The sequence below is a fragment of the Erpetoichthys calabaricus genome, chromosome 12 (genome assembly GCF_900747795.2).
Source record: "Erpetoichthys calabaricus chromosome 12, fErpCal1.3, whole genome shotgun sequence".
Lineage (NCBI taxonomy): Eukaryota > Metazoa > Chordata > Cladistia > Polypteriformes > Polypteridae > Erpetoichthys > Erpetoichthys calabaricus.
Genome location: NC_041405.2, coordinates 54493611 through 54521506, shown reverse-complemented (window position 1 = coordinate 54521506; position 27896 = coordinate 54493611). Strand labels below are relative to the sequence as shown.

Sequence of the window (27896 nt, the reverse complement as noted above, 5' to 3'; positions counted from 1 at the left end):
TCATATCATCAATTTAATCTTTGTTGTATTGTGGATTTTGCTGTGCTTTTCCATTCCAAGTACACCTAGGGATGTGTTTGGTGGCAACCATTTCATTGGCATTCAAATAAGTGAATTTTGTGCAGTGAGCTTAGTTACTCTTCACCATATGTGTTAAACCTGCCTTTTAGAGGCGATTACTTGATGGCTGAGATACACGTAAGTGATGGAGCACAGAGACAAATCATTGCAATACTTTCGAAAGGTTAAATCCAGCAGATTCTAGTTCTAATGGGCTCTCTGGAGCACAGAATTCTCACTCCTTTGCTATCAATACTCATAGTCAGTAACCAGTTGGCATTGCGTCACTTCCACTCTTGAGGCTTGACGCTAGTGGCACCCGCGCTACACCCACACATTGTTACCAATGCAAATTTCAATTTCACATGTGAAGGGTTTGGAGGTGTCTGTTCAGACTGAATGTCACCTTGTGATTGTTGTCAAATATGCTGTGAGGGCGAGAGCCATCAAAAACTGTCGTCTGCACGTACAGACACATGGTGGAAATGAGTGTTGGCTTTAGAGGTCCTGAACTGAATAAATGTCTAACCCGATTCATAACATTCATAACTGATCAACTGATTTATAAATAAGATGTTCAGGCAGGAAATCTATTTTCTTTGGCCCACTATTTAGAGATTCAAATCATGTATTCTGCCTCCCAGTTTCTTGTATTTCTCAGCAGAGAAACACCTTGCTGAGCTTTTTGTCTGTTTACCATTTTAATAATTTTATCACTATTGCACTTACAGGCCAAACTATGGCTACCGATCAGCTGCTAAGGTAAACTTGCCTGGCCTTTTTAACCAAATACATTTTGGTAAAATTGTAATTTTCATGAATGGACTGAAATGGGCTTTTAAGAACTTGACATTTCACCTAAGTAAATGAACCACAGGCACACCACACTTTTTCCCATCCTCATATTCAAGAAGCTCCATTAAATTAAAAGCTGCCACATATTACTTTTAATTATAAACTTTATTTACAATGTACAGTAGGTATTGGTATATGTATTATATATATATATATATATATATATATATATATATATATATATATATATATATATATATATATATATATATAATACAACAATTAAACACATATTCACAAATATGAAATTGTAATTCTTTATATAAAAACAGTACAAAATTATCATTGCTCTAATTGATAAATAAGATTTTCAGACAGGGAACCTATTCTCTTTGGCCCACTTTTTGAAGATTCGAATGATGTAGTCTGCCTGCTGGTTTCCTGTATTTCTCAGCAGAGAAACAACCTCTCGCAGAGTCTCCCTGTATAAATATAAAATGAAATAATTATTAATGATTACAATTTTATGAAGAACCATTATACAATTTTTAATACATGACCAGAATATCTCAATGAACTTACCAAATTGTGACCAGAGTTACTTGGAAAATGAAAAACGTAATAAAGACAGTGAAAACAATTTGGAAAGACAAAGTTGCTATGTAAAGGAGTGTGGCAAGTGGCATGCTGACTGTAATAAAGCAAAAAAAAAACCAAAAAAAAAACACCACAATTGCAACCAAAAGCCAAAAATTTCAGAAAATATGAAAGCTGGTTCTGACTACATAAAGTGTGAGTGTGTATTATTTTAAACCGTGAAACAGGCTCGCCACATGAGGGATATGTGCCATACTCTAGTCATCCATTATAGAATACACAAATGGAAAGAATACAAATACTTCTATGCGGGTAGACTGCTAATCAGCTTACCTGGGGGGAGATGCCCCTTGGTCATGTAAAATCTGACTCAGCGGCTGTTTTTTTTTTTTTTTTGGAAAGGTAACTTTAAAAAAGGCGCAGGGATATAAAGAATATATGTGTAAAGTCCCTGTGTAATGAACAATACAACACTGAACAATGTACTATTGTCACCTGCATTATCTGGATGGACCAATCAGAACCAAAGAAGCTGGGGCCCACACTCCACAAGCTTTGCAAAGACGTGGAAATCATTTTCATTAAGGCGAGGATTAGATGGGTTCAGCCCTAAGGTACAGTTCTATCATTTTGCCACAACTGTCTTAGAAAAAAATATGCTGTCCATAGTAAGAGACGGCAGGCAGCCGAACCTGGCCAGGATGCCCAAGAGACAGAAGGATGAGAGAAGGCAGCTTCTTGAGGACACTATCTCCCTCAGAACACTAGATGGCAGCTAGCCTGCTTTGCAGCAGTGCCCCAGATTCCCACAGGGCATCATGGAACTTGCAGTTCTTTTCAGCACCCTCTGGCAGCACTGGGCTGAGGTAAAGTCTGAGGCACTGTATTGCATGGGGTTTCAGCCATACACAGAATTGCTTACAGACCACATGGTTGGAAGCACTTCCAGAATGGCCAATACATGAGGATTTGCTGGCCTCACAGAGGAAAGCCAGAGTCACGTGGAAAGGTGGACGAAGCTTGCTGGGAGGAGCAAAGGAGGAGGCGGCAAAGACAAATTTTCTTTTTTGTGTGAACTGTTTTACTTTGAAACTTAACTAAACTTTAAACAAATGAAGATATTTTGTCTGTGGAATCATTTCTGCGCATCAGGCTTTTGTTGAATCCCATTTTTTGAGTTAGAGCTGCTGAATTTTGGAAACTTTGGGAAAACGCAGCTACATTTTCATCAGAAAACTGTATGCTTATCCCATTTCTAACTTGAAAATGGGTCTTTCAAGTCCCTGTTTACTGGGACCTGTTCTAAACACAAACTAATTCTTGCCATTTCTAACAGCTTGGAGTAAACATTAATCTTCAGTTAGTTAGTGACAGCCTTGCCTTGTATAAGGTGTAGAGGCACACGGTTTTTAACTTTAGTGCAGCTGCTGAAATATAAGGTGTCATCAGGCACAGGTAAGATGCGTGTCAAAAGAATTCTCAGAGTCCAAGAGTTCGTTTTCAAGGTTTTTAGTGAAAGTTAAAAGCGAATAATCCAAACAAGAATAAAAGAAAAAATAGTTACACACATAGAATAAAAGGCAAAAAAAAAGGGAAAAAATGTATCTTCTATAAACTTAGCTTTTCTTGAAAGACTTTAGTTATTTCTCTACTTAAAGGTTCTTAATTTCTTTTTCTGTACGCTTTACGTACGGCACAACACATAAATTAAGTGCTGTTTTCTTACATATTTACTTCTCACACTCAAAAGGCTCGTAAGCCGGTTGGCACATAGGCAAGTGCCCAGGCACGGTAACGTGCGGTCACGGTTAAAAACCGTATGCCTCTACACCTTATACAAGGCAAGGCTGTCACTAACTAACTGAAGATTAATGTTTACTCCAAGCTGTTAGAAATGGCAAGAATATACTAATACGATTCTATTTACGGGGGTTATAGGAACCTCCCATAATTTATGCATTGTCATCTAAGAAATATTCATGAATCTTATAGAACAAGGAAAATGGCTCTTACAAATGCTGCATCCATCCATCCATCCATTGTCTCCCGCTTATCCGAGGTCGGGTCGCGGGGGCAGCAGCTTGAGCAGAGATGCCCAGACTTCCCTCTCCCCGGCCATTTCTTCTAGCTCTTCCGGGAGAATCCCAAGGCGTTCCCAGGCCAGTCAAGAGACATAGTCCCTCCAACGCGTCCTGGGTTTTCCCCGGGGCCTCCTCCCGGTTAGACGTGCCCGGAACACCTCACCAGGGAGGCGTCCAGGAGGCATCCTGATCAGATGCCCGAGCCACCTCATCGGACTCCTCTCGATGCGGAGGAGCAGTGGCTCTACTCTGAGCCCCTCCCGGATGACTGAGCTTCTCACCCTATCTTTAAGGGAAAGCCCAGACACCCTGCGGAGGAAACTCATTTCAGCCGCTTGTATTCACGATCTCGTTCTTTCGGTCATTGCCCATAGTTCATGACCATAGGTGAGGGTAGGAACATAGATCGACTGGTAAATTGAGAGCTTCGCCTTGTGGCTCAGCTCCTTTTTCACCACGACTGACCGATGCAGCGCCCGCATTACTGCGGATGCCGCACCGATCCGCCTGTCGATCTCACGCTCCATTCTTCCCTCACTCGTGAACAAGACCCCGAGATACTTGAACTCCTCCACTTGGGGCAGGATCTCGCTACCAACCCTGAGAGGGCACTCCACCCTTTTCCGGCTGAGGACCACGGTCTCGGATTTGGAGGTGCTGATTCTCATCTCAGCCGCTTCACACTCGGCTAAGAACTGATCCAGAGAGAGCTGAAGATCACGGCCTGATGAAGCAAACAGGACAACATCATCTGCAAAAAGCAGTGACCCAATCCTGAGCCCACCAAACCGGACACCCTCAACGCCCTGGCTGCGCCTAGAAATTCTGTCCATAAAAGTTATGAACAGAATCGGTGACAAAGGGCAGCCCTGGCGGAGTCCAACTCTCACTGGAAACGGGTTCGACTTACTGCCGGCAATGCGGACCAAGCTCTGGCACCGATCATACAGGGACCGAACAGCCCTTATCAGGGGGACCGGTACCCCATACTCTCGGAGTACCCCCCACAGGATTCCCCGAGGGACACGGTCGAATGCCTTTTCCAAGTCCACAAAACACATGTAGACTGGTTGGGCAAACTCCCATGCACCCTCCAGGACCCTGCTAAGGGTGTAGAGCTGGTCCACTGTTCCGCAACCAGGACAAAAACCACACTGTTCCTCCTGAATCCGAGGCTCGACTATCCGACGGACCCTCCTCTCCAGGACCCCTGAATAGACTTTTCCAGGGAGGCTGAGGAGTATGATCCCTCTGTAGTTGGAACACACCCTCCGATCTCCCTTCTTAAAGAGGGGGACCACCACCCCGGTCTGCCAATCCAGAGGCACTGTCCCTGATGTCCATGCGATGTTGCAGAGGCGTGTCAACCAAGACAGTCCTACAACATCCAGAGCCTTGAGGAACTCCGGGCGTATCTCATCCACCCCCGGGGCCCTGCCACCAAGGAGTTTTTTGACCACCTCGGTGACCTCAGTCCCAGAGATGGGGGAGCCCACCTCTGAGTCCCCAGGCTCTGCTTCATCATTGGAAGGCATGTTAATGGGATTGAGGAGGTCTTCGAAGTACTCCCCCCACCGACCCACAACGTCCCGAGTCGAGGTCAGCAGCGCACCGCACCATCCCCACCATATACAGTGTTGACACTGCACTGCTTCCCCTTCCTGAGACGCCAGATGGTGGACCAGAATGTCCTCGAAGCCGTCCGAAAGTCGTTCTCCATGGCCTCCCCAAACTCCTCCCACGCCCGAGTTTTTGCCTCAGCAACCACCAAAGCCGCATTCCGCTTGGCCTGCCGGTACCTATCAGCTGCCTCCAGGGTCCCACAGGACAAAAGGGTCCTGTAGGACTCCTCCTTCAGCTTGACGGCATCCTTCACCGCCGGTGTTCACCAACGGGTTCGGGGATTGCCGCCACGACAGGCACCGACCACCTTACGGCCACAGCTCCGGTCAGCTGCCTCAACAATAGAGGCACGGAACATGGCCCATTCGGACTCAATGTCCCCCACCACCCTCGGGATGTGGTCGAAGTTCTGCCGGAGGTGGGAGTTGAAGCTACTTCTGACAGAGGGCTCTGCCAGACGTTCCCAGCAGACCCTCACAACACGTTTGGGCCTACCACGCCTGACCGGCATCCTCTCCCACCATCGAAGCCAACTCACCACCAGGTGGTGATCAGTTGACAGCTCCGCCCCTCTCTTCACCCGAGTGTCCAAGACATGTGGCCGCAAGTCCGACGACACGACCACAAAGTCGATCATCGAACTGAGGCCTAGGGTGTCCTGGTGCCAAGTGCACATATGAACACCCCTATGCTTGAACATGGTGTTCGTTATGGACAATCCGCGACGAGCACAGAAGTCCAATAACAAAACACCTCTCAGGTTCAGATCGGTGGGGCCATTCCTCCCAATCACGCCCTTCCAGGTCTCACTGTCATTGCCCACGTGAGCATTGAAGTCTCCCAGCAGAACGAGGGAGTCCCCAGAAGGTATGCCCTCTAGCACCCCCTCCAGGGACTCCAAAAAGGGTGGGTACTCCGAACTGCTGTTTGGTGCATACGCACAAACAACAGTTAGGACCTGTCCCCCCACCTGAAAGCGAAGGGAGGCTACCCTCTTGTCTACCGGGGTAAACCCCAATGTACAGGCTCCAAGTTGGGGGGCAATAAGTATACCCACACCCGCTTGGCGCCTCTCACCGGGGGCAACTCCAGAGTGGTAGAGAGTCCAGCCCCTCTCAAGGAGATTGGTTCCAGAGTCCAAGCTGTGCGTCGAGGTGAGTCCGACTATATCTAGCCGGAACCTCTCAACCTCACGCACTAGCTCAGGCTCCTTCCCCTTCAGAGAGGTGACATTCCACGTCCCAAGAGCCAGCTTCTGTAGCCGAGGATCGGACCGCCAAGGTCCCCGCCTTCGGCCACTACCCAACTCACACTGCACCCGACCTCCTTGGCCCCTCCCATAGGTGGTGAGCCCATGGGAAGGGGGACCCACGTTGCCTCTTCGGGCTGTGCCCGGCCGAGCCTCATGGGTGCAGGCCCGGCCACCAGGTACTCGCCATCGAGCCCCACCTCCTGGCCTGGCTCCAGAGTGGGGCCCCAGTGACCCGCGTCCGGGCAAGGGAAAACGCCGTCCAAAATTGTTTTTTCATCATAGGAGGTTTTGTTTAACCGCTCTTTGTCTCATCCCTCACCTAGGACCAGTTTGCCTTGGGTGGCCCAACCAGGGGCATAAAGCCCCGGACAACAGAGCTCCTAGGATCATTGGGACACGCAAACCCCTCCACCACGATAAGGTGGCGGTTAAAGGAGGGGCTGCAAAATGCTGCAAAAATTAAAATTAAAATTAAATACCCCAATTTCATTTTCAGCCTGAACTACAATGAAGCTGCACAAATGAAAAGTAAAATGCAAATCAACACTGGTGCCACCTGCTGCTCATTGAATTTTAATTTTCAAGTTCTCAATATGCAAATAGCGAGGGTGAATGGGCGGGCCTTGGCGATTTTCCACAATTTTTTTCCCTTCATAGCTGTAGAGTCACTTCGATCGATATAATACTTCTCACTTCAACTGTGTTTAATTCAAATGATTTTGATTTTTTCAGCCCTGTACTGTGAGCGTCACATCAAAACTGTCTCACAAAATCTGAAGACCACACATAATTGTATTTCTGAAGAAATGAAAGTGCTACTTAATTATAATATTTAACATCATACAAATTAGCCTTTATTACATCATAGTTTACATTTATGTACACTGAAGTCTTACTTTTCATTTTTGCAGCTTCATTGCGGTTCAGGCTGAAAATTAAATTGGAAATGGCATTTAATTTTAATTTAAATTTTTGCAGGATTCTTGCTCGCAGGCTTTGAAAATGAAATTGCAAATGGGGATATTTTAAATTTAATTTTTGCAGCATTTTTGTTCAAAGACTTTGAAAATGAAATTGCAAATGGCGGCATTTCATTTTAATTTTATTTTTTGCAGCATTTTTGTGCACAGGCTTTGAAAATGAAATTGCAAAAGAGATTGCATTTTCATTTTATAATTTTAATTTTCATTTCCTTTTTGCAGAAAATACCTCCCATAGGTAGTGAAGTGATTTGCACTGTTTAAATAAAAAATGCATGGTTTGTTTAATTAAAAAAACACTTTTAAAATTAAAACACATTTTCACAGATTGTTTAAACAAAGAAAATAACCTCAACAGTACTTTATACCTAACCCCAGTGATCAACACCAAAATAACGGTCTAGTTATCCACGTAAGATTAATGGCCTACCTGGACATCCCTAAATCAGCAATTCTGTGACACTTCTCTATTAATTGTGTGCACAATTAAAGAAATATACATCTTTAAAGAAGACAGTCATATTGTTTTTTCTTTCCCTCTCCTAAACGATGCACTGTCTAAAATTGCTGGAGTAAATACAGGATTAAAACCTTTAGAGGCCCTAAGCACTTAAACAATTTTGGTTCCCCCAATCAGTTCTAATTCAAAATCTAAACAATAATAAACCATAGAATAAAATTTTATTTTTCGAAATGAAACACAACTTACAGTAAGATGAAAAATAATGTTTATTTTGCAGTTTGCACCATATGGTCCATGGTAAATCTGGCAATGAAAAATGTCTGTGTTGCCCCCTTTCCCTTGATGCCCTAAGCATGTGTTTATCCAACTTTGATTAAGTAACAGAGTAACACCGTATCCAGCACAGGTCATTTTGACCATTTTGTTCCATACAATTCATTCTAACTTTTGCTTAAAAATCAGATAAATCCTTCAGCCCTATTGGAATAGGCTTTGAAATTATTAAAAAAATCTCTCTACCACAAGTTGGACTATTTTCATTTTTAAAAGCACCTAAGGACGAGTTCAAAAACTAAAACAAAAGTAGATGAAACTGCTAGAGGAAATGTAATTTTACAGGTTATCTACAAGATTTTATTAATTCTTTATAGGCAGAAATTTAATATGTTTTTATAATTTCATTGTTCTGTAAAAAAAATTTTCATTTGTAAAAATTATTTATAAAAAATGCATCAGTACTGTTGTTCATTCCATCAAACTGGCAATGCTATATGAATGCAAAATAATGGCAACAGAGGCTTGGTCAGATTTGTTGCTCTGGACTGGCATAATGGTTGAGGATTTGGACTTCAAACCCTGAAGTTGTAAGTTCCAAGCCTGCTACTGACACTGTGTGACCTTTACATGCTAGTGCTCCGACTGAGAAAAACAATAGAAATGTATTCAGTTTACTTGATCTTCATAATCAAACGTGGTAAGTAGCCTTGGATAAAGGTGACAGCGAAATAAGAAGTAATACTGGGTTTTTGAAAGAAACCTGCAAATTAATGTTTCCCTTTATAAGTAGCTGAATTCAGAAAAATATTCAGACCTCGTGCTGCACAAAGCCATGGCACTCCTTGGGCAGGTTTGTACTCACCACTAGCAGTCTCTCACATAAACTTTAGAAATTAGTATGTAAATCAGAGTAATCAACATACACACAAACAAAAGAACTCAAGAAAGGAGTCTTTCTTTATACTGTGTGGAGGTTAATTTCTGCATACTACTTTTTCTCAACAAAAATTATTCCTTATGCAACTATATTACTTGAGCATTAATGAAATGAACATACTAAGTTAGCTTATGCATGTCTTCAGCCTGTACACACTTTTACAAACAACCCTCACATTATTCATACAGGATTGCATTTTCTTGAATGGCTTATAAGCCAATCTGGATGGCAGTTTGTGTTAAAACTGTATTTTTCTGTATGCTTTGTGACTACTAATAATAGTTCGATAGTAAAAACAGCTTGAATAAATTACTTGATATTGACATCTATCTTTAGTTTGATCTTAAACAATGATACATTTCTTACCTGGGTTCTCTTCCTGCCAGAATCATTTGAAATAAACCAACACAGGCTCCCCTTTTGCCCTCCCAGTATTCAGGGTTTGGATCAAGCCGCTCTAGCACATCAAAGGCTTTTGCTGAATAATAGAACTGACCCATCTGAAAACAGACAGGTATAGAAGAATCAGTTCCATTCATCCTTTACTGAAATCACTTAAACCGGTGCAGGTTATTCTAAACTATGGAATAAAAGGCATTCTGCACTTGTTAAACATTTGCCATGATAGCAAAAATGCTACGGAAGAGCTAAAGAACAAGCAACAGCTGAAAATTAATTAAAAATAGTAATGCTTGATGATGTTTAAAGATAAGCATATGAAATGGAGGTCTAGCCTCAAACAACGTTGAGAAAGACATTTATGACTTCAGTGGTGGAATAACAAATGTAACAATGTTGACTCAAAGAACTTTATTCTTAGGTTGACTTGTAACAGTGTACTACAGTAGTGTGAGAATGTATATGCTACAACTGAACTCATATTTTAGACATTACATGTAGACTACAGGTACTACATTGTAAATTTGTTTAATGCTTTGCAATAATACCGTTTTATTTATAGTAGAGTATACAGAGGAAGAGGGTTGCGAAGAAGAAGTGGGATAGTCCGAGAGATGCAGAAAGTAGACAAGAGTATAAGGAAATAAGTTGAAGAAAGAGGTGGCGAAGGCTAAAGAGAAGGCGTATGATGAGTTGTATGAGAGGTTGGACACTAAGGAGGGAGAAAATGACCTGTATCGACTGGCTAGACAGAGGGACCGAGCTGGGAAAGATGTGCAGCAGGTTAGGGTGATAAAGGATAAAGATGGAAACGTACTCAGAAGCGAGGAGGGTGTGTTGAGAAGATGGAAAGAGTACTTCGAGAAGCGGATGAATGAAGTGAATGAGAGAGAGAGAAGGTTGGATCATGTGGAGATAGTGAATCAGGAAATGCAATAGATTAACAAGGAGGAAGTAAGGACAGCTATGAAAAGGAAGTAGAATGGAAAAGCCGTTGGCCCAGATGACATACCTGTGGAAGCATGGAAGTGTTTAGGAGAGATGGCAGTGGAGTTTTTAACCAGATTGTTTAATGGAATCTTGGATGCCTGAGGAGTGGAGAAGTGTACTGGTACCGATTTTTAACAATAAAGGGGATGTGCAGAGCTGTAGTAATTACAGGGGGATAAAATTGATGAGCCACAACATGAAGTTATGGGAAAGAGTAGTGGAAGCTAGGTTAAGAAGGGAGGTGATGATTAGTGAGCAGCAGTATGGTTTCATGCCAGGAAAGAGAACCACAGATGCAATGTTTGCTCTGAGGGCGTTGATGGAGGAGTATAGAGAAGGCCAGAAGGAGTTGCATTGCATCTTTGTGGACCTGGAGAAAGTATTTGACAGTGTGCCTTGAGAAGAGTTGTGGTATTGTATGAGTTGGGAGTGACAGAGAAGTACGCAAGAGTTGTACAGAATATGTGCGAGGGAAGTGTAACAGTGGTGAGGTTTGTGATAGGAGTCACAGATGCATTCAACGTGGAGGTGGGATTATATCAGGGATCGGCTCTAAGCCCTTTCTCTTTTGCAATGTTGATGGACAGGTTGACAGCCGAGATTAGACAAGATTCCCTGTGGACTATGATGGTTGCTGATGATATTGTGATCTGTAGTGAGAGTAGAAAGCAAGTTGAGGAGACCCTGGAGAGGTGGAGATATGCTCTAGAGAAGAGAGGAATGAAGGTCAGTAGAAATAAGACAGAATACATGTGTGTAAATGAGAGGGCTATCAGTGGAATAGTGAGGATGCAAGGAGTAGAGCTGATGAAGGTGGAGGAGTTTAAATACTTGGGATCAACAGTACGGAGTAATGGGGATTGTGGATGACAGGTGAAAAAGAGAGTGCAGGAAGGGTGGAATAGGTGGAGAAGAGTGTCAGGAGTAATTTGTGACAGACGGGTATCAGGAAGAGTGAAAGGGATGATCTACAGGACGGTAGTGAGACCAGCTTTGCTATATAGGTTGGAGATGGTGGCACTGACCAGAAAGGAGACAGAGTTGGAGGTGGCAGAGGTAAAGATGCTAAGATTTACATTGGGTGTGACAAGGATGGACAGGATTAGAAATGAGGACATTAGAGGGTTAACTCAGGTTGGAAAGTTGGGAGACAAAGTCAGAGAGGCGAGATTGTGTTGGTTTGGAGATGTGCAGAGGAGAGATGCTGGATATATTGGGAAAAGGATGTTAAGGATAGAGCTGGCAGGCAAGTGGAAAAGAGGAAGGCCTAAGCGAAGGTTTATGGATGTGGTTAGAGAGGACATGCAGGTGATGGGTGTAACCGAGCAAGATGTAGAAGATAGGAAGATATGGAAAAAGATGATGCGCTGTGGCAACACCTAGCAGGAGCAGCCTAAAGAAGAAGACGACTATGTTTTTGTGTCATCACTAACCGTTGTTGTTTAAAAATAAAGCACTGTGATTTGAGCATTATTCGTAGCTGCAGTACAAACAAAATGAGATCTGCATATTCTGCCCATGTTAAAAAAAATGCAGTTTTGTCAATCAGCAACTCAAAACTGATCCCATGTGAGCAAGAATACAGCAAATGTGGGGCATGCAAGGAAACAGAGTGAAATACAATTTACTCCAATGATGGGATCAACTTCTGATATCTTGTTCAGAACAATGAAGGTTTGCAAAGTGAATAGGATATTTAATGCTTATAACCTGCCAACATAAAATTTCCATTGGCTTTTTATACATCATTCCATAAAAATGTTTAACAACAAAAGTGGACAGGGAAACCAGTATGATGGATTACTTTTGACCTACATTAAGTATCTGTAGAGACTTTGTTTCTGCTCCAGGGTTACAGCAAAACTTAATATTTCTGATTACTGCATCTAAAAAATTAACCCATAAATCTTATTTTCCTTTAAGTTGCAAGTAACATAACATAATGAATCAAAACTTAACATTGTCATAGGACAGAACCTGTCTTGATAGCATTTGGTGAGAATCCACTAGAAGGCCCACACATACTCCGATTCACAATTTAGAGTTGCCAAGTAACTTAAGATGCAGGTCTGTGGAATGTACAGTATGAGGAAAATGTCCCAATCTATATAAATGATTTATTTAAAGACTTACAATACATAAAGGCCAAGTGCTGGCAGCTTCGTGTCTTACCTTGTAGCAATCGTTAGCAATGAGTTGCAGCAAACTAAATGACTCTCCAGATGTCTCCATTTTCAAATACAGTTCCCAGGCTTGCCGGGGCTTCTTATTAATTATATCTGAAAATGAAAAATGTATGTATAAAGGGCTTACAGTTTAACTGCAAAAAGGAAATACAGTATGATCTTGGATGACACCTTCTCCTTTAAACTACACATTTCTTGAATGGCCCTGCTGTGCTGATTTTTTCTTTACAACATTCCTACGGTCCAACCCTGCCTTGCTATCTATACCACAGGTGTCGAACTCCAGGCCTGGTGGGCCGCAGTGGCTACAGGTTTTCATTCTAACCCTTTTCCTAATCAGTGACCAGTTTTCACTGCTAATTCACTTTTTTCCCTTCATTTTAATAGCCCTGTTTTTAAGGACTCGGTCCTCTGAATTGATTCGTTTCCTCATTAAATGAGAGCCAAATAGAAATGAGATGTGAAACGAGCCAACAGATAGCCAGCTTAACCTGGGGCTTCAAACTCCAACCAGTTTCTTAATGAGATGCCAATGCTTGCTGTTAATTAAACCCGTTATTTAATTATTCATTCTGCCACATTTCCAAAACTGAATGATTTTATGTTTTTTTCTAAGAACACCATCAAGATGTTTTGATGACCTGAGAGATCAGCCTTACTGAGATCTCCACCTTTCTCTATTTTCAGATTCTGTGTGATGGACATAGGTGAGCTGGTCATGTGGCCGCTTGTTTCGTGTCTCATTATTGTTTGGCTGCTAATTAAGGAAAAAGAAACAACTAAGGGGCCTGAGTCAAGCTAATTAAAAGAAGTAAATAGCAGCAAAAACTGGTCACTAATTACAAAGATGGTTAGAATGAAAACCTGCAGCCACTGCGGCCCTCCAGGCCTGGAGTTCGACACCCCTGATCTATACCTTGTTCAGGCTCCACTTTTCTCCTGGCTGGACTACTGCAATTCTGTGCTGGCAGAGCTCCCAGCAAATGCTATGTCACCTCTTGTAACTATTACAGAATAGCGCTTACCCTTCATAGCTCTGTTCCTCAAAGTCTCAACCCCCTGATCTGCACACATCCCACTATATTGTCTCAATTCTGGTATGGTATTTCTCAGTTCTTGCTACCAAGGTGTGCAATGCACTTCTATGACCATTGTAACCTCCCCCCAGCCTCCTTATGGTCAGGGAACTCTTGAACACAGAGTTCTTCCCTAGGCATCTTGTGACTGCTTAATCCTTTCTGCTTTTTCCGAGTCCGCAGCTGAACTGACACAATTAGCCATCATTCAACTGTGGGTTTGTTGGACATCTAGTTTTCACTGAGTATTAACATTAAATGTAGTACTAAGCTTCTTATATTCTATTTCAAATTTAAGTTAGTGTAACATATCCACTGCACTGAGCTTGGATACTATGCCTGTTTGGTATCTATGTGGAGTTCGCATTCAGGTTTTCTCACATCCTCAAAGGTATATGAGAAAGGTGATTTGGAAATTCTACATTTTCAACACTGGCCCAATATAATTGGTCCCTGCAATGGTGTAGTACCCCATTCACGGTTGGCTCCTGCTTTGCACCCATTGCTGCCAGGATAGATTCTAGCCCTTTGCAACTGCAAAATGGATTAAATGGTTTTTAGAATGTTCAGCTATTTTTTTTTATAAGTCTTCCTAGACAGAGGTATCTGCTAAATAATAATAACAATAATAGTAACAACAACATTAACTGGAACAAGTATTATCCGAATATGTAAAATGCAAACAAATGAAGCAAAAAAAAAAAAAAAAAAGCCAGTAGACTTTACAGCGTTATTTTGATTGATGATTATATCCAGAAGTTAGGATACTATACAAGAATCGAGCAGAGCTCCAGAGTCTATGCTGCACATTATAATGTACTGCAGTCTAGAAAATAAGTTCAGGTTTAGATGTGGACCGATCAGCAGCTCGTGTACAGTGAACCTGCTACATTACAAATTTAGAGAGGTATTATTTATTTATGTACATTAAATGCAGTTCCACAGCATTACATGGTTTTGGGGCTACATTGCAATTCTATCCACTGATCTATCTACAACCAAACCACCATATAATACACATGTCTACTATAAAGAATATCATTCCACTGAAAGAAAAAATTTTACTGGAGAAATGTATGAATAGATTTACATTTTGTTAAATTCAGAAAATTGTAGTCACTCTTACTGTCTTCAAGCATTTAAACATGTTCACCAAAATAAGATACCTGCTATAATAAATATTTGCACTTGCAGTTACATTCAATTCAGAATATACAGCTTGAAAAGAACCCAGTAACAAAAACATAATTTTCATTTAGTAGTAATATTTAAACACGCACAGCATCGTGCCAGCCAGCTCAGGTAAGTATAGTCATTCTTGATCTTCTCGCTTTGGATGAGAAGGAATACCTGTTAATAATAAAATATACTTGTTTACTTTTTTTGGAATTATAAAACACAGCAGACTATTAAACAGTTATTAAAAAAGGCAGTCTGAAATTAATTGGTAGTAAGAAAAAATATCTCTCACTATACAAACAAAAATGTTAGCTTCTTTAGATCTGTGTGAAATTTATTATCATACAAACCTCTTCGGCTTCCTTGAAGTTGCCCACAGCAGCTTTTGCCTGTGCATAATTAAAGTTAAATGTGTCTTCATTGTAGAAATAGCTCTGTAATGAGGGAAAAGCAAGACATGATTTAGCAGTACATAAGTATATGTGCAGTACATAAGTAAAAGTGTAAATTCTGGAGCTTACATAAGAAATCTTTGTACAAGAATTCCATTTAGCTCAAATGCGGTTGTTGTCCAGGCTTAGTTCCTTCCTTGCTCACAATGCTGCTGAGCTAGTCCTTAGTTTCTCACAACCCCAAACTGAATTAAGTACATTTAGGGATCTTTTGTTACATTAAGATACAGTTAAAATGTCTGTATAATGTCTCCTCTTTATCTATGTGTGCTTATACTAACACTAATCTTTACAACTCATACCTTGCAGTCTTTAATTCCTTTATGACATTTTGTGTAATGTAGAAATAACTAGGCACGGCATTTCAAACTTGGTCTATCAACCTGTCAGTCTCTCTAGATGACACAAATCAGTACAACCTCCACAATTCAAGTAATCTATATTTACATCAGGTAAACATTCAGATGTCTGCTTTAATTTGTGCAATGCCTTCCTTAATGCTGCATAATGCTGATAATCCACCTTAATTCACAGTATGAAACTTGTGCTCAACTTGATTACGAGTGTGTGAGAAAGAGGCTTTTAATGCTGCTGAGAAGAATTGTTTACAAAAATTCTCACGTGCTGAATTTACAATTTAAATAAAAACCTTGCATTAATTTGTACTTCTTTAAAAATAAAAACAACCATGCTAACTGACATCCATATATTTTAAAATCAGTAAATACAATTTCTGTTTGTTTATTGATATACCAAAGATTAAATCTGTTATCTTTAAGGGTTTTAATTTAGTGTTTTAAAATTTGCAATACTAAATTAAGAGCAGGTCTGAGCTACAGTTCTGCCTGAAATTACTATAAGAATTTGACAGTATTTTCAATTTGGCATTGGAACTGAAAAAAAATAGATTTTAGCAATGAAAAGCAAATGAGTTCTTTAAAAAAACTTTAATATCTAACATAGTTAACAGAACAAATGTACATAAATAAAACTAACCTTAACAGAGTTGAGGTAGACAAGCACATCTTCAAATTTTTTAAGGAGGAAAAAGCAGGAGGCCATGCATTGTCTTCCTGGAATGGTGTCTAGCAGAGATTGGAAGGAAACAGGGATGAAAACCCATATTTCTAGGTATCTTAACTGAATTTCATTAAATGCCAAGTTTAGTTAGCTAGTGTCTCGATCAATCAGAACACTACTAATCTTGATTAAATACAACTTTGGATTTTGCTACAAACAAAACTAAAGAAAAATTATTTACAGCTGATTTGATTACTTTCCAGTGAGCGTAAGGCAATACTTTATAGTCAAGATCAGGATGAACTTTAAGGGGCAGTACTGAGCAGTGCTGCCAGTTTGGTTTCTGGCTCACGTATCTTACTGGGCTTATAGATGCTCCACTTCTCTAGTCCACCAGCTCACTAAACTATTGTAAATTCCTTCAGCTATGGCACCATTCCATGGTGCCTTTTACACAGTAGAATAACGGACTCCACCTAACATTCCTTAGTCAGCTACCTGCCAACCCTTTAACATAATAAGATAATGAATGAGCAGTATACTTTATACAGCCATGTTCTCATTTAAAATATAAAAAGGGATGTAAAAAATTGTTAGACATTTCACATCAGTTTTCATTTTTTCATTTCTGTTATCATTGAAGCAGAAAGTTATTTATTTTTCTTCAGAGACACAATGGTCAAGGTTTCTAAACTAAACCTTTACATAATAAATAGCCAATGAAGCATAAATTACCATAGCCTTTAAGAAACTATTTTAAACTGGCAATTCACTGTCGAAATGCATAGGAGATAAAGGGGATTATCAGAGAAGGACTTGAACAAAAAGTTTCTTTGCATGTAGATGATATGGTACTGTATATATCAGACCCACAAAATACTGTGCCTGCAGTCCTAACAACACTAATAGAATTTCGAAAGATTTCTGGTCTCAGAATCAATCTGAATAAAAGTGTGCTCTTCCCAGTGAATTCTCAAGCATGCAATATTAGATTGGACACCTTCCCTTTTATCATTGCAGATCAGTTTAAATAACTAGGGGTAAACATCAGAAGTAAACATAAAGCTCTTTATCAAAAACATGTAGCCGTCTGTATGCAAAAAAATTAACCACAATTTGCATAGATTGTCAACCCTTCATCTCACTTTGGCTGTTGTTTGTTAAGATGAATATCCTTCCTAAGCTTCTCTTTTTATTTCAAAACATTCCAATATACATCAATAGATCTTTTTTTAAGAAATTAGATTCAACCATAACGTCATTTATTTGGAATTCAAAACATCCCCGTATCCACAAGGCAACCCTACAAAGACCTAAGGCGGAAGGTTTCATGGCTCTACCTAACTTAGTTTTATTGCAGGGCAGCAAATATAAAAGCTATAAAAACCTGGACATGGACACACAGATAACATACACAAGCTTGGTGTGCAATTGAAATAAAATCCTGCAGTTAAATTCCTTGCTTTGGACCCCAATAAATAGAAGTTATTGCCAATATACTAACAAACTAATTGTGCTTCACTTATGGAACCAATGCAGGAAGTATTTTAAGGTAGAGAAGCTTTTATCTGTGGCACCTCTGCACAAGAACCACCTTTTTCTACCCTCTCAAACATACGCAGTTTTTAATGTCTGGAAAACATTTGGGATTAAATCACTTAGAGATCTGTACTAGACAACATCTTTGCATCCTATGAACAATTACACTCCAAATTTAACCTTCCAGCAACACATTTCTTTCACTACCTTCAAATTAGAAACTTTGTTAAACAAAACCTGCCCAATATTCCTCATCTCCCACCTCCCTCTATGCTAGAAAAAATCTTGATCAGTTTCGAGGACTCAGACAGCATTTTTGTAATACATAAAACCGTTTTGGATCTTTGAAAGGGAGGGACTGTAAGAGTACAGTGGGAAAAGGATCTCTCACTCAACATCTCAGAAAAGGAGTGGAAAGTAGCAATGCACATAATTCACTCGAACTCCATATGTGCAGAGGATAGAATTATTCAACTCAAAATTATATATTGAGTGCATCTCTCTCATTTAAAATTGTCCAAAATGTTTCCAGGGCAAGATCCAACCTGCGAACGCTACAATCAAGTTCCAGCCGCATTGGGCCACATGTTTTGGGCCTGCACAACATCAACATCATTTTGGACCAAAATCTTTAAATGCCTTTCAGACAGCCTTGGTGTCACACTCCCTCCTAAGCCATTAACAGCTGTGTTTGGTGGACTCCCAGATGGGCTTAAAGTGGAGGAGGACAAACAAACTGTAATTGCCTTTACTACACTATTGGCACGTAGACTTATCTTGCTCAACTGGAAGAATCCTAACTCACCTATTCTAAGTCAGTGGGTAACTGATGTTATATATTATTTGAAACTGGACAAAAAATCAAATTCACACTTAGAGGATCTGTACAAAACTTTTTCAAAACCAGTCAGGATCTAATCAATAACATTTTAAAATAAGCATTTAAATTGAGGAAGCAGGTTCTCTCCCCTCTTTAACTTCATTTATCTTTATTCATTTATTAATTTATTTATTTACTTATTTTTATTAGCTTTAAGTTTTACTCTGCAGTCCTAGCTCTCTGTCAGGTTTGGGGGTTGATTTGTTTTTTGTAAAGCTTGACCTATTTGTATGGAATGTTATTTAATTTTAATAAAATCAATAAAATACAAAATAAATAAATAAACTGAAAAGTATCAAGCATTTCCCTGTAAATGCTGCATCACGTCTTGCTGTTTTTTGTATTTTTTTTAAACATAATTATATGTTTTCAGATTATAAATTTTACAGGAGTTCTGAAAACTAACCACATTCACTTGCTGATCCACCAACCAGCTGGAAGAATTGCTGTGCAATCTTCAGGTGATCCCTCTGTAAATAACAAAAAAAGAATTCAGCCATGATACCTTAATTGACCTTAATTGAAGCCTGATTGCCTTGATAAGATATGGGAAGTCATTTTACTTACTGAGCCATTTTCCTGACCCAGGGCTGCATTAACCACTGCTTTGAGAATGTATTCCTGTGGGAGAGTAAATCATCATTATTAAAAGTCATAACACTACAAAACATATGGTAATTGCTAATATGATTTTACTAGGAAATGAAGACATGCTTAATTTAAAAAAAGAAAAAAAAAATTCTACCATGGTTAATACAAGCAGATATTCATAGCCAAATTTTGAAGAAACTGACAGTGGAGGTTTGTAAATTTATAAAAGCTGTTTTTCTATAACTTCATAACAGGAATCAAGGCAAGAATTTCAAGGTATGCCAGTATATACCCTTGAATACAAAACATGGGAATGGTTAATTATGAAATGTAGTACATTACTAATGGCAAAATTGTTTAAATGTAATATGTAGCCCGGGGTTTGTTTCCTGCCTTGTGCCCTGTTTTGGCTGGGATTGGCTCCAGCAGACCCCTGTGACCCTGTAGTTAGGATATAGCGGGTTGGATAATGGATGGATGGATGGATGAACAAAGTTTATCTAATCTAATCTAAAAGGTCCTTTACAAGGCTAACAAGGTTACAATAGAGTATAAATACACAAACTGTACAATTCAAAAAACAACTGCAAATACAAGAAATGCATTACTAGCAGTAAGAGGACCTTGGACTAATAATTTGGCGAGTAATTTACAAGATGTTTTATACAAGAAATAAAATACATTATGGTAACAAATAAAAAAAGCTGAATATAGTAACAAAAATAATTAATACATAAACCAACAATGCAAATAATCCAAGATCCCGGAGAAAAGACAAAATAATCTCATGTTACTGTGATTCAAATTAAATTTGCAGATAAACAAAATAAGTCACAGAGGAACAAATGCTTTAGTGCACTTGAGTCTGTCAAGTTTTTCCTTAGTAAATTTGTAGAAAACCAAAGAGCCTGAGAGGGTAAGTTGGAAGGAAGAGAAATATTACCAAAATGATACTGTCCTCAAGGATAAAGTTAATGATGAACAACACATATTTCATGTCAATCCAACTTCCATCCATCCATCCATTTTCCAACCCGCTGAATCCGAACACAGGGTCACGGGGGTCTGCTGGAGCCAATCCCAGCCAACACAGGGCACAAGGCAGGGAACCAATCCCGGGCAGGGTGCCAACCCACCGCAGGACACACACAAACACAACCACACACCAAGCACACACTAGGGCCCATTTAGAATCACCAATCCACCTAACCTGCATGTCTTTGGACTGTGGGAGGAAACCGGAGTGCCCGGAGGAAACCCATGCAGACACAGGGAGAACATGCAAACTCCACGCAGGGTGGACCCGGGAGGCGAACCCGGGTCTCCTAACTGCGAGGCAGCAGCGCTACCACTGCGTCACCGTGCCACCCTCAATCCAACTTCCTTTCCATAAAAGAATATTAAAGACCTGAAGATAATCCTGACAATGATAACCTCTGAAAGTAAGCAACCAACTTTCTGTGATAATGATTGGCACTAAACAGGTATATTTTACAACTTTTACAGAAAAGAGCACTATACAACCTAAGTTGAAATAAGATTGCAAATAAGCTTCTCTGCAAAATAGGACTACACAGTTATATTTAAGTAGTGTGGTCAATAGCAAATAAATTAAAATCAACATAAGATAAACAGACACTGCAAACCAGCTTAAAACGTGCACGGCTTGTCAGGCTGTTATTTTTCATCAACTAATAGGACATATCCCAATACTGGGGATGAGAACAAGTGCAAAAAAATACATATACAATGATAATGATATAAGCATATCATGATAAATATATCATTGACTAAAAAACAACTGAACTTCAAATTTGCTTGTGATGAAATTTAAAAAATACTTACTAGATTTTGGAAATAATGAAAAAAATGCCAATGCACCTGACAGCCTGATGAATGCTCATTTTTTGTGTAAATCTTAGTTCAATTGTGAGCAGAAGGACAATATAAACATGGTGGAACGCAAAACTAAAGCAAAAAAGAGTACATGGCTGCTAAACTTAATGGCTTTAATGGGAGCACTGGAAAAAGAGGAAGATGCCCAGGGACTGGCTGGAGAGTACAAGAGGTTCTATTGAGAAAAGCGCTATATAAATGTAATGAATTATTATTATTATTATTATTGTCTTGTACAAACTGTTGTCTGGAAAGGCTGATATTTCCTATGATAATGTATTAAAAAAAGAAAGATCAGAATAAAGACAGGTGGCTATCTTAGCCAGGGCAGGGTGTAAAAATTGTTGTTTGAGACTGCACAAGGAGATGATTGAATTTTGCAGACAGTGCACTATTATAACCTTAATGCTCAAAATACGCTCTATGAATGAAACGTCACTGCTGGAAAGGAAAGGAAAAACAGACACAACTGATTGATCTGAATTCTGTTGCTTTTGCAGCCCACCACTAGTTTTATTTATTTCAAAGAGTTTGAGTTTGTATGTCTAAAAATCTAAATAAAGCTTTTTTAAAAAAAAAAAAAATTGTGTTATACTGAATTACACCATCTAAGAATCTTTGGAGGCTTTCATAATACTCCTTATAAATATACATCAGTAATGCAGATATAAAAATAGCTAAAATTTTTAACTAAAATAGCTGCATTTCATTAATAACTTTAGTATTGAACATGTTTATGTATTATCAGACATAACTCAATATGGACTATGAAAGTAGACACAGAAAAATGAATCTGAGCATTCAAAAGAGAGGCACAGTATGATAAGTTATGCCACACTAAAATGTAGTTTTACCTGAGGTGTTATTGGCTCAAGATCTTTAATCAAGTTGAATGCTTCTTCTACATCATCTACAGGCAAAGAACATTCAATGAAAATACATTATAATGAGGAATGTAGGTTATAAATGAGATGACCTACATGTTAAATTAGATTTCCATCTATCCATCCATCATCCAACCCGCTATATCCTAACTACAGGGTCACAGGGGTCTGCTGGAGCCAATCCCAGCCAACACAGGGTGCAAGGCAGGAAACAAACCCCAGGCAGGGCGCCAGCCCACCTCAGGGCGCGCACACACACTAGGGAAAAATTAGAATCGCCAATGCACCTAACCTGCATGTCTTTGGACTGTGGGAGGAAACCCACGCAGACATGGGGAGAACATGCAAACTCCACGCAGGGAGGACCTGGGAAGTGAACCCGGGTCTCCTATCTGCGAGGCAGCAGCGCTACCCACTGCGCCACCATGCCATCCAATTAGATTTCCATTATGCTTTTTGTTTCTGTCGTACCTTTTATTGTCCTTTTTGTATTTACCTATATATGGCACTAGACCAGCTATTAAGATTTACATTGAGTAGGTTTGTTCTGCCTAAAAATGAAACTCTCATTTACTGTGTTTTTTGCATGTTATCCCCATGCCTGCATAAAAGTTTCCCTACATTTCCCAAAGATATGCATGGCAGATTTATTGCCAATTCCAAATTGACACCATGTGATAATGAGTGCGGGTGTCTGTCACTAACATTCCATCCACTTTTAATGTATTGCATTTACAATCTTTTCATAAATTATTTCATCAAAGGGGTGATATGTCTTTCTATACACTGATGTAATTATAATGGAAATGACTGACAAGAACTGCATTCAGCAGCTCAGCCTGTAAGAAAGGCACCTATGAAAACAACTTGCATTAATTAAAAATAAATACTGAATACTAAATTTTGTATTCATTATTCACTAGGAGCAATTTTTATGTAAGGCTTTTGACTGAAAAAAACAGAGCAAACATTTTCACAATACTGTAGGTAAGGAGCAAATTATCTAGGAATAAAAACACTTCCCAGAGAGGCATGTCAAACTGAAGTGCTTGTGACTACTTTCAATTATTGCCAACAATCTGACTAAATTATATTATTTATTTATTTTTTTAAATGTGCACTAGGGACAGTGAGAATTCTTTGCTGAGGTTTTTGTTTAGATTTAATCTAGTACAAAATTACCAGAAGCTCAACTTAAACTTCATGCGTCAGCATTATGCAATGAATGAGAAGGTTAGGAATGCCATGCCTATATACTCCTGTTTTCAGAGATAAATATTACTTACTAATCTACTAAAACTCAAATAGATCTTAACTAGTTATTTTTCTATGTAAAAGACATCACAATCTAAAATGATTAAAAATGAATTTGTACTCCTTTGTTAATCTTTGCTTTACTGTATCCTAATCCAGAAGATAGATTCCTGTTGGTCACTTTCTACCAGTTTCCTAAAAGAACTACTCACCTTGCCTTAGATAGTAGATGACTAGATTTAGCCTGGCTTCAGGAATAACATCAATCAGAGGAGGTAATACCTGGAGAGCACCTTCACCTCCACGAAACACAACCTATTAATAGAGAATAACAGTAATACAGCTGTGAACACACTCCAAAAAGGAGTCCAGAAACTGGCAAGCACCATGACCGCAAAGGAAAAATACACTAAAAATAGAAGAGGCGTACTTTCCAGAAAGTTAATGAGGCTAGAATCTTCTCAAATACATCAGACACGGATACTACAACTATAAAACTAGGCTCTGTTTGGATTTAACAAATATCTAAATCAACTGCACATTAGAATCAGGTAAAAGTTTATTTACCTGTTATTTACCTGTTTTTAAGACAATGTTCTTTTTCTTGGTACACCACATCTATTCACAAATCAACTGCTTGTTTATTTAGAACAACCTGCTTCCCTTGGTTAAATCTTACCATTCTGATAAAAATGCACTTTCTGACCATGCTGCTCTTTCTTGGAGAGAGGAATTATAAACCACACTATACCAACTTGAAACTGGCAGTTCAGTCCTTTATTAATACCAGATATTTTTTTTTATTATTATTTCTCCATTAAATGATTTTTATAGAAGTTAACATTTCTCCAGACAAGGCAAGCAGAACACTTTGGGAAGCGCTTTAGAGGACAAATAATTTACTACATTTACATACACTCATACTTGAACACAAACAAGCAATAAAGACATCAGAATTATTTACAGATACCTCCATATTTAATGATGAATTTGCAAAACCCTCCACCTCTGAGGTTTATTTAAAAAAATACATTAAAACACTGTAGTGAAATTGTTACATGCAATACACCATTACTCTCCTGTTCCATTAAGTCATGACACTCTTACAATTAACACAGTAAAAAGGTCAATAAGATTCTAACTCGAGAACTAGATAGGAAAGACATTTGAAATCATAAAAATAAAAATGATAACTGTACACTGAATGTGTTTATCTAGACTTAAATGATCAAAAATGTACCCAACGCCAAGATCCTAATTGTGAGAAATGTTGTCAAGCACACATCTCAAATGTTTTGGGACTGACCCACACCCAGACTATACTGGAAAAAAATCTTACCTGTCAGGAACCTCGATTACTTCTAATTCACTTATAACAGGATTCAGAGTATTTCAGATGGGATAATATCACACAGAGAAAATTTTATTGTAATATCTTAAACTACATTGTTGTGAACTGCCGTATGCCTTCAGTTTGAAAAATCCCAATCCAAGTAATGTGCCACAGTGGGAAAAGGATATTCCATTCTATTTAAAATTAAAAAAAAATAATTCAAGAAACGTTTCAAAGCTTCTTCACAATTTGGATTTTTTTTAATGGTGTCCTTAAGTAAGAATGCCTGGACTCAGTCAACCCTCAAGAGGCTTCAGTATCTTTAAGTCACAAATTCATAATGGGTTATCTGACTTCATAAACTCTCCAGGTGGACTGAGGATGATGATGATGATGATGAAATTGAATTGTACATGAAATATTGACCTACTTATTACATTTTTTAATTGTTCTGTACACCAGTTATTGTGTTTTTACCAAACTAATCAAGAGAAACAAACAGTTAAAATAAACATTTTTTTCATGGTTTATAAGATATACTGCATCAAAGAGTAAAGTCTTTAAAATGCAAGAGTGTTTATTAACCTAAGCCAAGACTGTTTATTAACCTAAGCAAAAAAAGAGAAACAAAAGGGTGAAAGTGATTTTGTACAAAAGCTTTCAATGAAATAGAAAGGGCAGTTTTTCCAATAGCTACACTACTTTCAGAGATCAAGATATAAAGCACGTAAAAACATAAAGACATCTAATTCATCTGTAAGAGCTCACCAGATTGTGTCTGATTAACTCCTTAGCAAACTCAAAAGATGTTGATGTGATGTCAATCAGATTTTTCAGTTCAGCCTAAAAAATGGAGATATGTTAACTTACAGATTCAAATAAGAAAAAGTGCATTTATCATGGAAATATTATTAACTGTGCAATGTACACTTGTATTTTCCCATCAAACCATTTTTAAAGCCAACTGCATCAAAGTGATGCACTCTGGGAAGATGGAGCTTAACCCAGAATCCTCGGGTACAAGCACTGAAAGATATTTAAGTCAGTCACTATGCAAATATATTCAATCTGAGAGCAATGGAGAAATGCCAGTCAATCTCACCATATGGTAATGTTTAGCATGCAGCAAACAAATGTATCTTACACTGTATTATGAATACTTTCTGAATTCAGCTGCCAGGTTTACAGCACAGAGGAGGTTGAAGCCAAACAAAAGTAGGCTCAGGAATGTACACTAGTTTTTCAGGGAGCTCATGCTATTATACCGGAAACAAGTGGGAAATGCCAATCTAAAAGACTACAGTATATATTTTGTAGGAAATGATAAAAAAATCTGACTTTGCAGACAGGAAAAAAACAAACACCCAAAAAAGAAGTGTTATGCAAATCATTCAGTACCATGATCTTTTTCTACTTTGTCAGCGCATATTGCAACACTTTACACTTTTGCAATGAACAGCTGTAGGTTTTTGATTTTAAATACTCTAACACAAAGCTGGATCATACCTCAGCGGCTTTGCCATTGTAAAGTCTGAAGTGATTACATGCTTTTAGATTCAAAGCAATAGTGCTGTCTGGGACATGTTGCAGATAAACTGCCAGGACCTCCTGTGAAACATCATAGTAATCCAGTTTGTAATAGCACAGTGCAACATACACATTCAAAGCCAGGAAATCTCTAGGAAAGATGAAAAATATTATTACATCATACAATATATGCTGTAACTAAAGAAATCCATTTAAGGCATATCTAAGCGGGCTTCTAAGATTAAATGTTAAAGTTTACAGTAAATATCATAAAAGGTGTGTCTGTGAAAATCTAACATCATTCCCTGGGTAATACAAGTTGTAGCTGCAATTTCCAAATAGATCTGTGATTTAGATCCTGCATGTGCTTTTATCTACAGGTTAGCAGGTAGATACTTGATGCTTTACCTACCTGTTGTCTAAAAGCAGTCTCTTGTAGATGTCTATAGCCTCTTGATAATGGGACCTCATGTAGTGTATAGAGGCTAAACTCAACTGATCCTCAGTAATGTCCTGAAGGTTCTGGTGAAAGTTCATCAGTTTCTTCTCATCATTGAACTTGAACAAAAAATCATCAATAAAGTTGTTTAAATGTAATGATAATCTATAGCTTTAATGAAGTCTTTTCTACTGTCTGTGATAAACTTCACTTTTTTAAGACCAGTACATTGCTATTACGTGTACAATTATCATTAAACACAAACAAAACAATGCCATTAATTAAGGAAATACTGACAATTGTAATGAGAAAACTGGCTTCAAAACTGTCACTCACCTTGTGTGCTAAATGGAACAACAGACGATTTTGTAAACGACTTTTGGGTGCTAAAGAGGGAAAAGAAAATTAACAAATCAGTAAAACACAGGATGAACAAAAACACAGTATATCGCACTGGACTCTTAAGTGGAATTGTGCTTAATAAGAATTAATGGAAATTAAAATTGAATTGGGATACCAGTTATCGGTTTAAGAGTAATTTTAAAGATTTCACCCTGAAGATTTGAAATATTGAAATGTTTTTATAAATGAGCATTTCAAAACCTATGAAAATAATTCCTAGTTATCTGCTGTTACATCTGAAAGAGGATTTTTTTCTTTTTAATAAAGTAAAGCAAGGAGCAAGTGGACACTTGGTCTTGTAGTGTACAAGAATCACTGGGGTCTGGAGTGTGCATAAAGAAGCACACACGCTAATCAGGACAACAGATTAAAACAGTGAAAGTTTTTAGATGATGGTGAAGCAAAAACATGAGCAAGTTTCTCTTCTCAACAGTGATGGAGATACCAATTGTAATAACAATGCCAATGTCTTTTATATTAATGAAGGGAAACATCCATAAATGTGAAATAGACATAGTGGCGAAAAGCATGGAAGTGAATGCAGGAAAGATCAAGGTGGTAGTTGCAGCAAATGGAAATGTAGAATGAAAGAAATGGTAGTATGGCTATAAGCACCCATCCCAGGTAAATATCTTGGTAAATATGGGGTCATGAAAGAAATAGGGGTGTAAGTGGAACTTTGTCCAAAGTGTGGAAGAAGGATGTTAGCAGCTGTAAGTGTAAGTTTAGATATCAATGGTTTGGCTATTATAGAGAAGAAAGTTATACTATTTAGGTTAAATGTT

The 27896-nt window shown here is 38.7% G+C and overlaps 1 protein-coding gene across 1 annotated transcript in view; it reads right to left on the bottom strand.

Annotated features, from left to right (window-relative positions):
- Positions 1-1001: 1001 nt before the first annotated feature.
- Positions 1002-27896, bottom strand: part of ttc26 (tetratricopeptide repeat domain 26) — a 39382-nt gene continuing 12487 nt past the window's right edge. Inside the window, exons 5-18 of the mRNA XM_028815564.2 lie at positions 27046-27095; positions 26683-26828; positions 26250-26421; positions 25512-25586; positions 23623-23725; positions 22127-22182; positions 19353-19406; positions 19192-19255; positions 16343-16431; positions 15245-15328; positions 14996-15065; positions 12626-12732; positions 9431-9564; positions 1002-1337 (exon numbers count right to left, since the gene is read on the bottom strand). Of these exons, the coding sequence (XP_028671397.1) occupies positions 1226-1337; positions 9431-9564; positions 12626-12732; positions 14996-15065; positions 15245-15328; positions 16343-16431; positions 19192-19255; positions 19353-19406; positions 22127-22182; positions 23623-23725; positions 25512-25586; positions 26250-26421; positions 26683-26828; positions 27046-27095 (1316 nt within the window). The 3' untranslated portion in view covers positions 1002-1225. The remainder of the gene's footprint in view (positions 1338-9430; positions 9565-12625; positions 12733-14995; positions 15066-15244; positions 15329-16342; positions 16432-19191; positions 19256-19352; positions 19407-22126; positions 22183-23622; positions 23726-25511; positions 25587-26249; positions 26422-26682; positions 26829-27045; positions 27096-27896) is intronic.